The sequence below is a fragment of the Garra rufa genome, chromosome 19 (genome assembly GCF_049309525.1).
Source record: "Garra rufa chromosome 19, GarRuf1.0, whole genome shotgun sequence".
In the NCBI taxonomy this organism is placed as follows: domain Eukaryota; kingdom Metazoa; phylum Chordata; class Actinopteri; order Cypriniformes; family Cyprinidae; genus Garra; species Garra rufa.
The window spans coordinates 38644620-38661081 of NC_133379.1; the positions used below are offsets into that span (position 1 = coordinate 38644620).

Sequence of the window (16462 nt, forward strand, 5' to 3'; positions counted from 1 at the left end):
GTCTAATGATTATCGAATTATCATGGACCTCTGGAATGAAAAAGTAATAGAAATTAATTTGTCAAAGTGTACAAGAATAAAATTCTCAAGACTGAGTCTGTTTACATCATAAAGTTTTATCAAAATCAATACGCAGATTGAATCCTTCAAGTATTTTGCCATTTTCTCAAAACGAAAAATTTCAGGACTGCTTCAAAAGTTTCTTTCTGGTAAGATAAACAGGCACTTTGATTTGCTTAACAAAAAATCTGAACCAGTGGCACATACTGACAACACAAAATGAATCTTGACAGTGACACATTAGAAAAAAAAAAAAGATCTTTCACTGGTCAAATGAGGACATTTAAAAAAAGTCAGAAATAAACATGTCTGTGATCTTTCAAGATAAAAACAAATTAATGCTCTTCTCCTCATGATAATTAATACAGATCATTATAAAATTACTGACAGCCAGTGTTTTCACAAGCTCCACGATGTGCAAAGTCTTTTAATAAAAGCTTCCTCTTCAACTTCATCGTCTTGCACAGAAACGCCCTTGAGAGCAAGGACTTCAGCAGCCGATCAGACATTAATAAAACAGTCTGTTAGTGCATAAAACACCTGTGATCGAGTAAAAACATCTCCTGCTTCAGAGACCATGTGAGTCTGAGGAGCAATTCTGCAATTCCTTCTATTGCAGAAGAAGTTCTGTGAAAAAAGCACACAGAGGATAACCAGTTTGCTGTTTTGAGTCTTTGTTTTTTCCCCTCTCGATCAAATATAGAAGTCCAGTCTGGCAGGAATGATCTTGCAGCCCTGCATGGAGAAGATGCGCTCCTCTTTAGGAAAGTAGTTCAAGTCGCGGGCCATCGTTTCAACCACTTCTTTATCTGGGGCACGACCCTTGGAGACCATCTCAGCCAAACCGCACTGAATGACGTGCTTGTACTCCAGAGGTAGGAACGGCACGAAGAAATCCACCAGGTTCTTATCGATTAAACTCGTGTGCCAGAAACCACCTGCGGAAAGAGAAGAACGACAATGCAAATGTTTTGAGATCTTTATTACACTGCAAAGCTTAAAGTATTCATTCACTTCCAGAACTAAAATTTACAGATAATGTACTCACCCCCTTGACATCCAAGATGTTCATGTCTTTCTTTTTTTAGTCGCAAAGAAATTATGTTACTTGAAGAAAACATTTCAGGAATGTTCTCCATATAGTGGACTTCAATGGTGCTCATGAGTTTGAACTTCCAAAATGCAGTTCAAATGCAGATATAAAGGGCTCTAAACGATCCCAGCCAAGGAAGAAGGGTCTTATCTAGTGAAACGATCATCATTTTCCAAAATAAATTGACACTTTATACACATTTTAACGTCAAATGCTCGTCTTGTGGATGAGGTTCAAGACAGTTAGGGTATGTCAAAAAATTCCCATCTCATTTTCTCCTCCAACTTCAAAATCGTCATACATCCTTGCAGAAGTACCAGTGTTTACAAATAGAACTTGCAAAGGTCAAACGCCCTACAAAAAAAACGGTAAAACAGCGATGTAGGGTGATTTTGAAGTTGGAGGAGAAAATGAGATGGGAGTTTTTTGACATTCCCTAACTGTTTTGAACCGGAGTACACATAGTATGCATGCGCATAGCAGAGATAGACGAGCATTTAAAGGAACACTCCACTTTTTTTGGAAATAGGCTCATTCTCCAACTCCCCCCGAGTTAATAAGTTGAGTTTTACCGTTTTGAAATCCATTCAGCCGTTCTCCTGTTCTGGCGATATCACTTTTAGCATCGCTTAGCATAGATCATTGAATCCTATTAGACCAGTAGCATTGCGTTCAAAAATGACTCTTGACTCTTCTGTAGTTATATCGTGTACTAAGACCGGTGGAAATGCAAAGCTGCGAGTTTCTAGGCTGATAAGATTAGGAACTACACTTCCATTCCGGCGTAATAGTCAAGGAAGTTTGCTGCTGTAATAAGGCTGAAGCAGGAGCAGTAATACCATGCAGCACATGTGCTAATGCTAAACTAGCTGGGAACTCATTTCTGATAATACTCCGCCTGCTTCGGCCTTATTACGGCAGCAAACTTCCTTGACTATTACGCCGGAATGAGAGTGTAGTTCCTAATCTTATCGGCCAAGAAAACCACAGCTTTGCATTTCCACCGGTCTTAGTACACGATATAACTACAGAAGAGTCAAGTTTTAAATAGGACAAATATGGAAACTCGTTGGTCATTTTTGAACGTGATGCTATTGGTCTAATAGGATTCAATGATCTATGCTAAGCTATGCTAAAAGTGATATCGCCAGAACAGGAGAACGGCTGAATGGATTTCAAAATGGTAAAAAAATCAACCTATTAACTCAGGGGGAGTTGGAGAATGAGCCTATTTCCAAAAAAAGTGGAGTGTTCCTTTAAGGTTAAAAAAGGTATATAAATTGTCTTTTTTTTTTTTTTTTTAGAAAATAACATCGTTTTGGTAGATAAGACCCTTGTTCCTTGAGCCCTTTGAAGCTACATTTAAACTCCATTTTGGAAGTTCAAACTCACGGGCACCATTAAAGTCCACTATATGGAGAAAATTCCTGAAATGTTTTCCTCAAAAAACAATTTCTGTACGACTGAACAATGAAATGAACATCTTGGCTGACAAGGGGGTGAGTAAATGATCTTTAAATTTTTGTTCTGGAAGTGAACTAATCCTTTAATGCATAAAATAATGCATAATCCACTTGTGAGCATTTTCTGCTCCACATTTTAGCAAATGTGAAAGAGAAACGTGACATACTGTTTTTATTGTTGAAGACAGACAGTGACAGCGCCGTCTCTAGGTCCTTCAGCTGAATCTCCTCTCGTTCTCTACCCTCCTTCCAGAAATTCAGAGCCACCTCAACGATCTTCTCACCCCCGGCGTTGCTATAAAAACAAAAACAAGTACGTTTCAGAGGCTGTTTGAAGACTACATATTCTATTGCACCTTTAAAGAGCTGCATTTATTTGATCAAAAATACAGAAAAAAAAACTGTAATACTGGAAATATTATTTCAATTTAAATAATTGTTTTCTATGTGAATGTATTTTAAAATGTAATTTGTTACTGTGATACAAAGCTAAATTTTAGAGCATCATTACTGTTCACAACGGTTCGCGTGACACAGCTTGAAACCAGACTTCGTTCACCCCAATGGAAAGCATATTTACACGGTCTACATTTAAAAATGAAGATTCCAAAGGAAAAGTTTCCTAGGAACCTAAAAAAAATATTGAAATATCTTTAATATTTCTTGAGTTACAGACATGCAAAATACATTTACAGTTTCAACATTATTTGTTCTTCATGTATTTCTCTTTAAACACAGTAAGTATAGGTTGAATGCACACCTAAATTTGATTTTCGACCACTCAAAATGGATAAAATGTAACATTTTGGACATGGAGCTGCTTTGTGATCCCCGCATCTCTGGTATTGAACCAGAGACATAAAAATAATAGTTTCTAAAAGGATCCAGAATCTAAAAGGATTTTAAGATATTTTAATACTTCTTTTACAGGCATGCAAACTTTGGAAAAATACATTTTTTGGCTTATAAACAGGTATGTTATTGTTTTGATAGAGGAAAACAAGATACACTTTTAAAAATTATTTGTTCTTCACACACTACTCTTTAAAATAAAAATGTATCAGCTGCAAGCTAGGTGACCCAAATTGAGTTTTTGGTCACTAAAATGGGTACAATTTACTCTTGGAGCCACACTGGAAATGAATGAAACAGGACCTTGAAATAGACATGCTATCAATGCTGCCCTCTTTCTAAAGTCATTTAACCCTCTGTAATCTCTTTTGTCATTTCAGTTGAACCACTGATGTCACATGGACTATTTCAGTAGTCATTTACTCCCGACATCTGAGCCGCTGAAGACGCAGAGGTTTAACGTTACTTTCGTTTTTAAAAGGAAAGCGCTGATCCCGATCTACATATGCGTCTATGTTCGTGTGAATCATTCGTGATGCAGCTTCACCCACAGCAGAAGTGAGTTATAAGGGTTTTTTATGCATCTTTGCAAATGGCCTTTCTTAATAATGGGCTTGTTGGGCAAGTTTCACAGATAAACGCGAATTCCAGAGAGGGGCGGGGCGAGTAGAGCTTGCTGGAATTTAAAGGGGCCATGTCTTAAAATGAGCTGAAATTTTGCAGAGCTGATTTTTACACTACTATTGAGAATTTTTAACCAAAGTATATTAGAGACTTTTCATTAAGACCCTAAAGAATCATATGAACTTGTGGAAAATGGGCATCCGATGACCACTCTAATTATATCCTTGCTACTGTTCTGGACTTTGAATGTTTCAGTTGTGTTGCTGTCTGAGCAGGGTAAGAAAGCTCTCGGATTTCATCAAAAATGTTTTAATCTGTGTTCCAAAGATGAACAGGTTTGGAACGACATTAAGTAATTTTTTGGGTGAAATATGCCTTTAATTGCAGATTTACAGAAATACAATGACACTGACCTGAGGAAGATGAAGATGGCCTGTCTGTACGACACTCCGTCCAGGTTTTCATAGAAGTCCAGGTAAGGTTTAATACTGTCGATCAGCCCGGGATGCATTTTATCCATTTCATCAAAGATGAACATTGAACGCGGGCAGATGGAAACATTCCCTCGTATCCACTCCTGTAAATGTGTCTAAACACATGCAACCATACATTATGTACAGTCTTTACTATAAAACTTTTGATTTAATCACCATACTGAACACTTTGTGTTGGTGCAATGAAGTATATAATGTCATTTCCACGCATTTGCATTACCTTGTAGGTGTCAATGTGAGCCTCGTGAGGAAAGTGTGCTGTCGCTGTAAACAGATGAACAAAGCTGCTCGTCATTCCTTTCTGGTAAATGTTTTCTGCTATAATCTGGCTCACAAAGTTCTTCCCGGTCCCGGTCCAGCCGTGGAGGGACAGAACCAGTGGTTTCTTTGGGTTTTCGTTGTTCATGAAGCCAGTGACGGCTTTTAGGATGACCTGAGCAGCGACATGCTGCCCGAACAGCTTTGTGTTGAGGTCATACTTTAGTCCTGTGAATGAGAAGAGAGATTTACAGCAGCCATATGGTTTATACATACACCTGCATTTACAATTAGAGCTGCAAAACGATTAGTTTTGATCAATCGAATCAAAATAAAAGTTTATGTTTGCATACTATATGATAGTGTACTGTGTATATTTATTATGCATTTTTAAATACACACATACATGTATATATTTAGGAAAAAATCTTAGATAAATTATATACACGTGTTTACACACACACACACACATATGCCAAACGACTAATCATTTTGCAGCTCTACTTAAAATTAATAAATCATGCATTGGACAACAAAACATTTTAATTGTTTACAAAAGGTTATTATAGTTAAATAAAAGGAAAACTAAAAGGGTTACAAACATTATCTTAACTTAAAAAAGTAGGTAGTCTAGACTAAAGTCAAATAAAAATATATCAATACATTTTAATATAATAAACATTTTGCACAAAAAAGAAAGAATTAATGATCAGTTTAATAATAAAAAAATTATACCACTTTTTAAAATCAATATTTAGACTACAGATAAAATTAGAATTAATAAACAAATTTATTTTTTAAAAATAAAACATTAAATTATTACAATTAATAGTAAAATGATTAAATGATAAAATAATTAAATATAATAAAATTAATAAAAATATATACATTTAAAATTTCAAAAAAAATTTAATTTAACTACAATGAAAACAAACGCAAAAACGAATTCAAAGCATCAAACTAAATTCTCACATAGAGCTGTATTGTTTGATACGTGTTGACAATCTGATCAAATCAAATTGATTCTGAATGAACAAATCATTCAGATACTGAAACACATTTCTTGGTTTTCAATGAGAATTTGAAAATAAACAATTCGACAGCAATATTTTAAATATAATACAACAACAAATAATTACTTTTTTAATAATGATTACGAACACTTACTAATTATTAAAAAGCCATTCTAAAAATAAAGCGAATAATAAGGAACGAGAGAGAGAAATAAGCAAAAGTGCTCAAAAGGTGGATTCTGGGTGCTTTTGCCAAACACAACGCACAAAAGCACAACTATAACACACAAACTGATCAAATGTTCACCTGTTGCATTAAAGTTGACCCAGTTCCCATCACACGTTTCATATAAATAGCGATAGAGTTTCCTTCCCAGCACTGCAGCTCCTGTTCCCAGCACCACGGAGGTGGACACGGGCTCTATGGCCTCCACGATCAGCCCTGAGATCAGGAGGCAGTGCAATACGGTTGTCCATGTGCGAATCGGCCGAGCTTTCATTTTACTAAATAATTCATCGATAGTTTTAATTGAAAACCGAAAGGGAAAAAAACAACACGCAGGATCCAACTCACAGCCCCGCTACTTCCTACTTGGGAAGATTGACGTCGTTTGCGTGCGACGCATGACGCAAGCGCGCAGCGTTCGGTTCAATAGTGCATGTTGACATATTCGGTCAGTGACTATATTGTATACATCAGGGCTGTAATATTTTTAAATCATATATGGAGAAAACTGGCGGAAGGAAAATGTGGATTTATAGGATACAATATGACCCAGTATTGAAACCATAAACAGATTTATACTTGCAAACCTGTTTTGTTGAATGAGATCCACTGTGGCCTGCAACACTACTGAAAGTAGTAGTGCACCACGGTCTGATAAAGGGACAGCAATCCGTTGAGAGTCGCGGCCATATCGAGGATGCTGCCGATGATCGGTCACCGAGCAGCGAAAACGACGCGGTGGTGTGGTCGGAGACGCCAAACTTAAAGGAAGCGCGGAAATAGGCTACAAAGTGATAGTTTTGGATTGCGAAAGAAATAGAAATTAAAAGGTCGCGGCATAAAACTAGAATTGAAGCTGGAACAGAAAATATAAAAGGAGGAAATGTAATTGAGGCGAAGCAATTGCTAAGGAATAAAGGAAGGAAATTGGGTGGAGAGTCTTTCTGTAACGTTGCGTTTTGCCAAGTATGATTGGATACGTCCGTTTTCCGATAAGGATGTTTGTGCGAGGACCATTAAGATGTGATAATTGTCAAAGATATGGTCATATTGCATGTACGGCTCTGCAATTAATCGAAATTCAGTTTCGATTTCGGCCTCAAACGATCATGAAAATGCAGTAATAGAGATGAAACGATTATTGCGCCCCATTCCGCCCGCTAACCAGTGGTGCGCTTTCGCTCCTCCATAAAAGCCTAATTTCGCATGCAAATCAGCAAAATCATGTAACGTGACTTTCATAAAACGGGACGTGCTTGATTTATTAATATTTCTTTGATGTTGTGTCTTAAAGGTCCCATATCGTACACATTTCTGGAGGTTTATTTTATTTGTTGATGTCCTTAAGAATATATATTTGCGGTATAAGTGCCAAAATCCATCTCAATATATTTTTACAGCTCCTTTTTTAGGAGCTCTGTCAAAAACAGGTCGATTTTGGCCCATCTAATTAATATTCATGAGCCTCTCTTCTGATTGGCCTGTTGTTTTCTGAGTGACGCACAACCAGGCCAATCACAGGTAACTACGGTCATGTATGCTGTAAGCGTAAGCGAGCTCAGAGCAATAGAGAGAGCTGATACTCAACAGGATATTTTAGAATGATCATTAATGTTTTTTCTTTTACAAACACCGAATGCAGTAGGCTACATAACTGTTGCTTTAGTAAAGCCCCTTTCACAATGCGCGCTGATTCTGGAAAATTACGGGAACTGTGTGAACCAAAGCCAGAACCTAAAGGCAGTGTTGTAGTAATGATGCACGTTATCAAGCGACTCTTCACAACGAAAAATAACGTTACGTGCAAAGTGGAATGAAGCAGCGATCATCAGGCAGAGCCAGCTCCTCACTCTCAGCGCTGAAGCACAGTTTGTTCAGGTTAGTTTCAGTTTAGTGAAACGTACGCGTCGCATTACATCTCACATCCAAACATCACATGTCTTTATGGTTTGTGTGTAAAGCACGCACAGATTCCGGAAAACAACTGTGAATGAACCAAATTAAACAATTCCGGAACAAATCGTGGGACACATTATCCGTGTATTTACCGGAATCGCTGTGTGAAAGAGGCTGAAGTTGACGTGCCGCTGGTCTCTTATATTAACGTTGTTCTGAAGCCTGTGTAATGATCGTAGCTTGACATCTATCGACTGAACAGGGTTTTCTCCACTTGTTTTCCTGTTGTTGTTGCTCAATGGAATGGATGCGTTGTTGTCTGGGGGTTTGACAAAAGGAGGGTGGGACGTTGGTTTGTGACTGAAGGCGGTGACTTGAGTCGATCGGACGTCACATCGTTACGGAAGTCACAGCTGCTCGTGAAAATGAACAGCTACTTTAAGCAGGCTGTGTGCAGTTTACTGTGGATTGACTGTTTTGAAACTCATGTGGTAGTTAGATAGCCCCTAGACCTTAGTTATCATGAAAAAAGCCAGGAAATTTTGATTTTGACGATATGGGACCTTTAAATAGCGCGTAAGAACACTTGCGCTGTTCTGTTTATACGAGACGGAAAAAAACACGGATGTGTGAAGTTATCTTTTAGCTCAAGGTGCGCGCCTAACCGCTCAAATACACGCAAAAAAAAATTCAAAATGAGTTAAGAAAGAAGAAGGAGAAATAAAATAAGGATGAGCTGAGAGATCAGTCCAGAGATGAGGCAAAGTACACTCTTAAAATAAAAGGTGCTTCAAGATGCTACAGAAGAACCTTTTTTGTTTAAATGGTTCCATAAAGAACCTTTACCAGGGGAGTTGCTAGACCTAAAACTAAATTAAATTATTGTAAATTATAACTCAAACTCAAGATTTTATTGGGGCACAGCAGATTTTTACTGGGGCACGTGCCCCAGTAAAAAGGGTCACGCAACGCACCTGACCTTTACCATCTGAAAAACCTTTCCCCCGGTTTCCCAGACAAGGCTTAAGTCTAGTTCTTGACTAAAATATAAGTCTGAGCTGTTTCAACTGAAAAATACTTGCACTGACTGATCTTAAAATATATCAGTGCCTAGGTTAGGGTTAGGGTTTTGTCTCAAGATGCACACCAGTAATGTTTTTATAAGATACATTTATAAAAAGTACTTAAATGTCCTAATTGAACTTAGTCCTAAGCCTGGCTTAGGCTAAGCCCTGTCTGTGAAACCAGCCTTTATGTTTCACAAAAGGTTCTTTATGGCGAAAGAAGGTACTTCAGATTATAAAAAAAGATAAGAAAAAGATGGTTTTTGACTGAATGGTTCGTTGTGGAACCAAAAAATGGTTCTTCTATACATTGCTGTGAAGAACCTTTTAAAGCACCTTTATTTTTAAGAGTGTATAGTGAGAGCAGCAGAAAGATTTCTGGATATTAACCCTTATGCGGTCTTCGGGGGATTTCTGGACCCCGAATGGCGTTCGCTAAAATTTAAAAAAATGTTCCCTTTGTCCAAATGGTATGAGACTTTGTAAATCAGTCAACACTATCTTGATCTACAAATAAAAAATTAAATTGGAATGATAGCTTGATTTTATGTTAGTGTGAAAAAAATACTCACGTTCATGGTCTTTGGGGTCTCTGGAGACAAAATGCAATTTTTGTTATAAAATAGTTAAAAAAAAAAAAAAAAGTTATTTTCCTGTTTATTAATGTTTTTACTCCTCAAGTGTGCAGTTTTTGGAGGATTTAGGATATTTTTTTAATATATATAAATTAATACATTAATATTTTTTATAGGTTTTTATTCAAAAACAGCTTTTTTTGTAAAATTCCCTTTCATAAAAAACCCACATGTCTAAATTTCATTCATGGGGATAAAATGGATCATTTCACATGGTTTAGTGTAAGATTTTTGCCCATCCTTTGGAAAATCCAGTTTTAAACGTAAAAAAAATACTTTTACCAGTAGGTGGCTGCAGAGCTCCACTATATGCTTTTTGCTATTTGACCACCTGAAAGACATCTTTTCACAAGTTTTTTTCAGTTGAGTTCATATCTACATATCATGAAACACACAGGACTACATTTGGAGACCATAAAAACTGCTCTCTTATAATTTGTCAAAAAAAAAAAGAAAAAAAGATGTTGTTGTTGCATTCTTATGTTCATGTTGTGTACTGCTACTCAATATGTAATAGAACTGGTATTGTTTCAGTACAAAAAATGCTTAACTTTGACAAAAAGCATTTTTTATTGTTATAATTGTGATTTCATAATATGTAGATATGTACTCAACTGAAAAAAACTTGTGGAAAAAATATCTTATTGTTGGTCAAATAGCAATTAGTTAATAGTAGTGCTCTGCAGCCATCTAGTGGTAAAAGTTATATTTTTTTACTTTTAAAACTGCATTTTCGAAAAAATGGGCAAAAATCTTACACTAAACCATATCAAATTATCCATGTTATCCCCATGAATGAAAGTTTAAAATGTGGGTATTTTGTAAAGTGAATTTTACATAAAAAGCTGTTTTTGCATATAAAACTATTAAAAATAAATATTTATTTAATAATTTATATATATTTAAAAAATAGCATAAATACTACGAAAACTGCACAAATGTGGAGCAAAAACATTCATAAACAGGAAAAAAAATATTATATATTTTTTTTAAATATTATTTTGTTACAAAATTTAAGTTTTGTTGCTTTCTCTAGAGACCCCAAAGACCATGAGTGTGATTCCAAAACGAAGACCGCATAAGGGTTAAAGGGCTGACATGGGAACTGGTTAGAGATGGTCTAACTTCAGATAAACAGCCAAGTCAAGAATCATGGGGTGGGCACTAGTCTTGATGCTAATCATACTACAGTGGAATGCTAGAAGCTTGGTGTCTAATGGATTGGAATTTAAGGGTTACTTAAGAGATGAATGAAAAGGAGTCATGGCTGAAGCCTTATCTAGAGCGGGAAAAAGAAAGTGGTGGTGTTGAATGTATTACGTTTATTAAATCTGGAGTACAATATAGAGTGGAATTGAAATGGAGTATGTGGTGGTAGAGATATGGAGGGATAGGAGTATTGTAATAATACATTTTTATAACCCATGTAAGCAGATGGTATTTATGAATTGAAGAAAATAGAAGGTCAAAGTAAAAATGGGTGATTTGATGTGGGGACTTTAATGCCCATTGTAGGGAGAAGGTAGGGTTGATAGAAATGGTCAGGTGATTGAAGAATTAATGGATGAAATTAATTTTATATGCCTTAATGATAGGAGTGGCACAATGATAGACATGAGATCAGGTCAGGAAGCAGTACTTTATTTAACTTTAACAACAAGTAGCCTAGAAGGAATCAGTAATCGGAAGGTGTTAAGAAAACGTACTATTGGCAGTGACAGTTTTCCAATTATGATAAGGGTAAGTTTGAATGTCTTGGTAGAAAGAAGTTTGAGAAGGCAAATTGGAATGAGTATGCTAAGATGGTGGAGGATGGTTTTCAATCAGTTGATGCAATTATAGAGAATGATATAAAATCTATTAATGGGAAAATCAAAGAGATCATTAAAAGTGCAACACAAAGTAATATTCCCAAGAGTATAGGAAGAAGGAAAATTTGGATGGTGCCATGGTGGAACAAGGACTGTGATGAAGCTATTAGGAAGAAAAGGAAGGCTTATTGGAAGGCTTATTGAAAATAAGCGAGCACAGGCAGAAGTTAAAAAAGTGCTAAAAAAAAAAGCAATATTGGAGAAAATTTTGCAGTACAATAGAGAGAAATACATCAATAGAACAAGTGTGGAGCATGATTAAAAAGAGGTGATAATATAGCAGTAGATAACAGTTTTGCAAAGCATTCATTAAGGTAAATAGCACCGAGAATTTGACAGAAGAGTTTAGGATATATTAAAAGAACATCCTCAATTAATGGAAAAAAGAAAGGCTAGTGATAATTTATTGATTGTACCATTTGGAATGATTGAACTGAAAAGAGCACTGAGTATGATATAACTTATGATTAAGCAGCTAAGTGATGATGCACTGACAGAAATTTTAGCATTTTATAACAAGGTTCGGAAGCTGGGGACATTGCCTCAAAGTTGGAAAGAGGCAATGATATTTCCAATAAGAAAGCCAGGAAAGGATCTCAGTGCATCAGCTAATTATAGACCAATAGCCCTCTCATCTCATATGGGTAAAGTAATGGAGAGAATGATTACACATAGATTATTGCATTTCTTAGAAAAACAGAGGAAATTTTCACCATCTCAAAGGTGGTAGAATGTTTAACTGGATTAGTGATTTTCTCAAGCAAATAACAATAAGAGTAAGAATAGGACAATCTGTTTCATCAAGGTGTAGTAGAAAATGGCAAGCCCCAGGGTAGCATGAAAAGCCCAGTGCTTTTTAGAATAATGATAAATGATATTTTCAGTAACGTAGATAGGAGTATCGGAAAAAACTTTGCAGACGATGGGGCTTTGTGGTTTAGAGGAAGGAAATAGTATGATATGGAGAAAATGCAGAAGGCTGTGAATGAAGTAGTTAAATCGTCATATAGGTGGGGATTCAAGTTGCAAACAATTATGTTTTCTAATAAAAAATAGACAATGATCTGAAGTTAAAATTATATAATAAAGAGTTAGCAAACGTATCCGTAGTTAGATTCTTAGGAATGTGGCTGGACACCAAATTATCATGGAAAGAGCACATAGACTAGATGGTAAGCAAATGTAAAAGAGATTTAAATGTTGAAAAGCTGACAGAGGGGCACTAAAAACAGTCTACAAAGCAATGATAAGATCTATGGGTTATGGGTTAGCTGCTAAATCTCATTTAGTAAAACTAGATAGAATTCAAGTGCAGGCATTGAGAAACTGTTGTGGAGCATTGATGGCAGTGTATTGGTCGAACCTTAAGAGTCAGGATGCAGTGCATCCAACAAAAAAGGTAATAGAGATGTGTTGGTCCGAAAGGCACAGGAATGATAAGCGAGATGGGTTTGAAGGAATATAATTGCATATCAAGAGTCATTCAACCACATATCCCTTTGTGGATTATTCCATGTCCAAAAGTAGTTTTAATTTGAATGGAGATGAGAGAAATAGATGGAGATCAGGGTAGGGTTGCACCAGCCATTCGTAAGTTTTTACTTAAATTGGAACGTAAAGTCCACACTAGAGGCTTAGTAACTACTAGCTAGTTTGTAACTAAATCTATACATTATTTGGTTGCACCAGTTGTTCGTAAGGCAGGACTTAGCTAGTAGTTCGTAAGCTCTCCGTAAAGTAATGCGTAGTCGCATAATATGAGGTTTACATCAAATCATCCTTCAAAATATGCGAGCAGAACTTGTTTAAATGCTATGAATTGTAATTTTTCCAACATTTTAACTTCTTTTGCCTCACATATACTAACGGTAAAAACAAGTTTCCATTAAAAACGAAACAATAATATTAGTTCATATGTAAGCTATTTTTTGCCCAGGGTCACATTTGTAAATAACATTCAGAGACTAACTGAAATAAATAAGGATCAATAAAAAAAAGAAAAAAAGAAATGCCATTTATTTATTATTTCATCTGACATGCTCAACACGAAATGCACAAAGTCGCACTGTAGATGGGGTGTTAAAGACACAAGTACGTTTATTCACATATCGTTCTCTCTCTTAATATGTAAGTGAGTGTAAATGTCAGCAGCATCATATATCCCTAAATGATTGAAGGTTGTCGGTTAAAAAAAAAAGAGCATATTGATGCAGCTCACCCAGTCTGCTATTTTATTCCAACCGTTACCCCTGACCAGACCCTTCCGTAAATATTTAGTTTATACGTAGAGTTACGTTGAAACTAAGTTTAATGGTGCAACGCAAAAATATTTAGTCGTGCGTAAATTGTAACTTAGTGTCCATTTACGTCGCAACTATAGGCTAAGTTGTAACTTACGCACAGCTGGTGCAACCGGCCCCATGCAGGTAATGGAGGTAGAGCAAAAGAGCATATAAATATTAATATGGACATAGTATCCTTATATTCACAGATGCTTCCAGAAGTGAAGGACGAGTAGGAGTAGCAGTAAGTATCCCAAAGGTACACAAGGAAAAAGGCTAGAATTACTGATCAGTTGGCAGTATGTGCTGGCAAAATGATGGCTATTCTGCTAGCAGTACAGTTGATCAAAGAAATCGAAATACAAGAGGTGGTTATTTGTTCTGACTCAAGTTCAGCATTAGTATCAGTTTGCCAAAAAAAGAAGAAACAAACAACGCGCTAGATCCAACTCACACGGTAAAGTCTAGAAGGGAGACATATTTCGCTACCAAGTATGCGCACATCAATCTAATGTTATTTGTTAATGTTATTTTATTTATTTTTTTTATTATAGTAAGGGCTACGTTTAGGGTTGGGGTAGGTGTAGACGTAAAAAAAAGCAATCTAATAGGTAGAAAAATTAATTTCATTGTTAGTTTCCGGTCGGAGATGTATCCCCGATGTATTTTTTTTATTATTGCAGTTTTTAGAACAAAACAAAAAAAGAACATACAAGGGCAATTACATAATACATAAAACATAACATAAAAAGAACATTTTAATTAAATAAGGAAAGCAGTAACATCACATATCCATAATCAAGTACAAATAGTTATGAATTATTTAAGAAACCAATATATTTAAGGATTTCAAGTAATTTACTGTTTGTTTTTTGCTTTGCTATTTTTTGTTTCTTTTAAAGTACACCGGTAGTGAGCAATTTCTATTTTAAAATGAGTAAAATTTGTTTTTGTTTTTCACTGCCCATTTACATTTATGAATGAAAAACTTTCCATATATGAGTAAATTCACAATATACCACAATAAGTCAGCAGTATACTCATAAAAAAAAATCCTTTTCGTTGAGTTGCAATTCAACATTAGTACTTTGTTTAACAAAAAAACAAAACACACCAAAACAATTTTGTATAAAAACAATCATAAAATAAATGGACAATACTATCATTTTCCTTTATACAGAAAACGCACTTTAAGTCAATATCCTTACAAAACTTTGCAATTACCCGTTTTACAGGATAAATACGATGAACTATCTTGAATGATACCTCTCTAATTTTATTAGTAATACAAAAACATTTATCCCTTCTAGCCACTTCCTACTTGGGAAGAGTTACGTCGTTTGCGTGCGACGCAAGACGCATGCGCAGTGCATGTTGATATATTTGGTCAGTGGGTCAACTGCCACAGTGACTATATTGTATACATAAACATTTTTAAATCATAAATATGAAGACGAAGACTTGCGGAAGGAAAATGTGGATTTAAAGGATACCATATGACCCAGCACTGAAACCATAAACAGATTTATACTTGGGTTCTAACACAACAAATAAAGACAAAGCGGCTCTTGCAAACCTGTTTTGTTGTGTGAGATCCACTCCGGTCTGCAGCACTCCTGAAAGTAGTAGAGCACGTTCTGATAACGGGCCAGGAATCCGGTGAGAGCCGCGGCCATACCGACAGCGATGCTGGTGCTGATCGGCTCTATCGCCGCCGTGATCGACAAACTCCACAAAACACTGCCAGCGAACAGCAGGCGACATGTCAACCGCATTCTGCAGTCTGACACCGAGCAGCGAAAACGATTTTAATCCGGTTTGGTAAATAATGACGCGCAACTTCCGTAAACCGAATCAAAAGCTTCCGTTCAGAATCAAACACGAGCTGCGAGAAGTTCCACCACAGTGACGTCATGCGGATCAATAGCATTGAAATGCTACTCTGGTTTAATGACTAAAAAGCAAATAGACAGTATTAGCATTATTCTGAAATTTTTAAAACATAATCAATTTTAACAGATTTATACTTGGGTTCTAACACAACAAATAAAGACAAAGCGGCTCTTGCAAACCTGTTTTGTTGTATGAGATCCACTCCGGTCTGCAGCACTCCTGAAAGTAGTAGAGCACGTTCTGATAACGTCTCTCTAATGCGGAAGTGTTATTTCTCTATTTGTTAATCAAATATAAATATTTTTAACCTTCAAATGCAAATAGCTAATTTTCATAAACACAAACTGTGTTGTTTGTTGTTAGAAATGTTACTTAAATAAAATTGTCATCATCTACATCATCTACACCAGGGGTCCCCAAACTAAGGCCAGCACCTAATGCGGCCCGCCCCCTCATTTAGACAGGCCCTCTGCACAATGCCAGAGACATATTTTGAAAATGAAAAAGAAAAATTTTAAATATATGTTTTACTTACATCATAACGGTGTTTGATAATAAACGTTGGCTTTCAAACTAAAATTTCCCTTAGTTATTGACATAATTATTTGTTAAATTCACCAACAGAATGGTACATTCAACATAATGTGTCATTGCAAAGGTGATGCGCGAGCCAGCTAGAAAAATCAGAGCGATGACAAAATGACTCAGTAGCATTTGAGGTGAAACCAGAGAAACCAA

At 36.1% G+C, this 16462-nt stretch overlaps 1 protein-coding gene across 2 annotated transcripts; it reads right to left on the reverse strand.

Annotated features, from left to right (window-relative positions):
* Nucleotides 1-95: 95 nt before the first annotated feature.
* On the reverse strand, nt 96-15996 carry tor1 (torsin family 1). Of its 2 annotated transcripts, XM_073824493.1 has the most exons (6): nt 15904-15996; nt 15408-15785; nt 4807-5072; nt 4506-4681; nt 2784-2911; nt 96-998 (listed from the first exon to the last, which is right to left on the reverse strand). In XM_073824493.1, exons 2-6 carry the CDS (start codon nt 15604-15606, stop codon nt 754-756), a joined length of 1014 nt encoding a protein of 337 aa, XP_073680594.1. In that variant the 5' UTR covers nt 15607-15785; nt 15904-15996; the 3' UTR covers nt 96-753. The 2 variants fall into 2 exon arrangements, with proteins under 2 accessions (XP_073680594.1, XP_073680595.1); XM_073824494.1 differs by lacking the exons at nt 15408-15785; nt 15904-15996 and adding an exon at nt 6165-6586.
* Nucleotides 15997-16462: the final 466 nt, after the last annotated feature.

What these genes read in the sequence shown, in the direction of transcription:
- tor1 (XM_073824493.1), bottom strand. Translation starts at nt 15,606, where the DNA reads ATGCGGTTGACATGTCGCCTGCTGTTCGCTGGCAGTGTTTTGTGGAGT. An exon ending in CTCACATTGACACCTACAAG is followed by an intron (nt 4,682 to 4,806) that starts GTAATGCAAATG and finishes GCATGTGTTTAG; the next exon opens with ACACATTTACAGGAGTGGAT. An exon ending in GCCATCTTCATCTTCCTCAG is followed by an intron (nt 2,912 to 4,505) that starts GTCAGTGTCATT and finishes TTGTTTTTATAG; the next exon opens with CAACGCCGGGGGTGAGAAGA.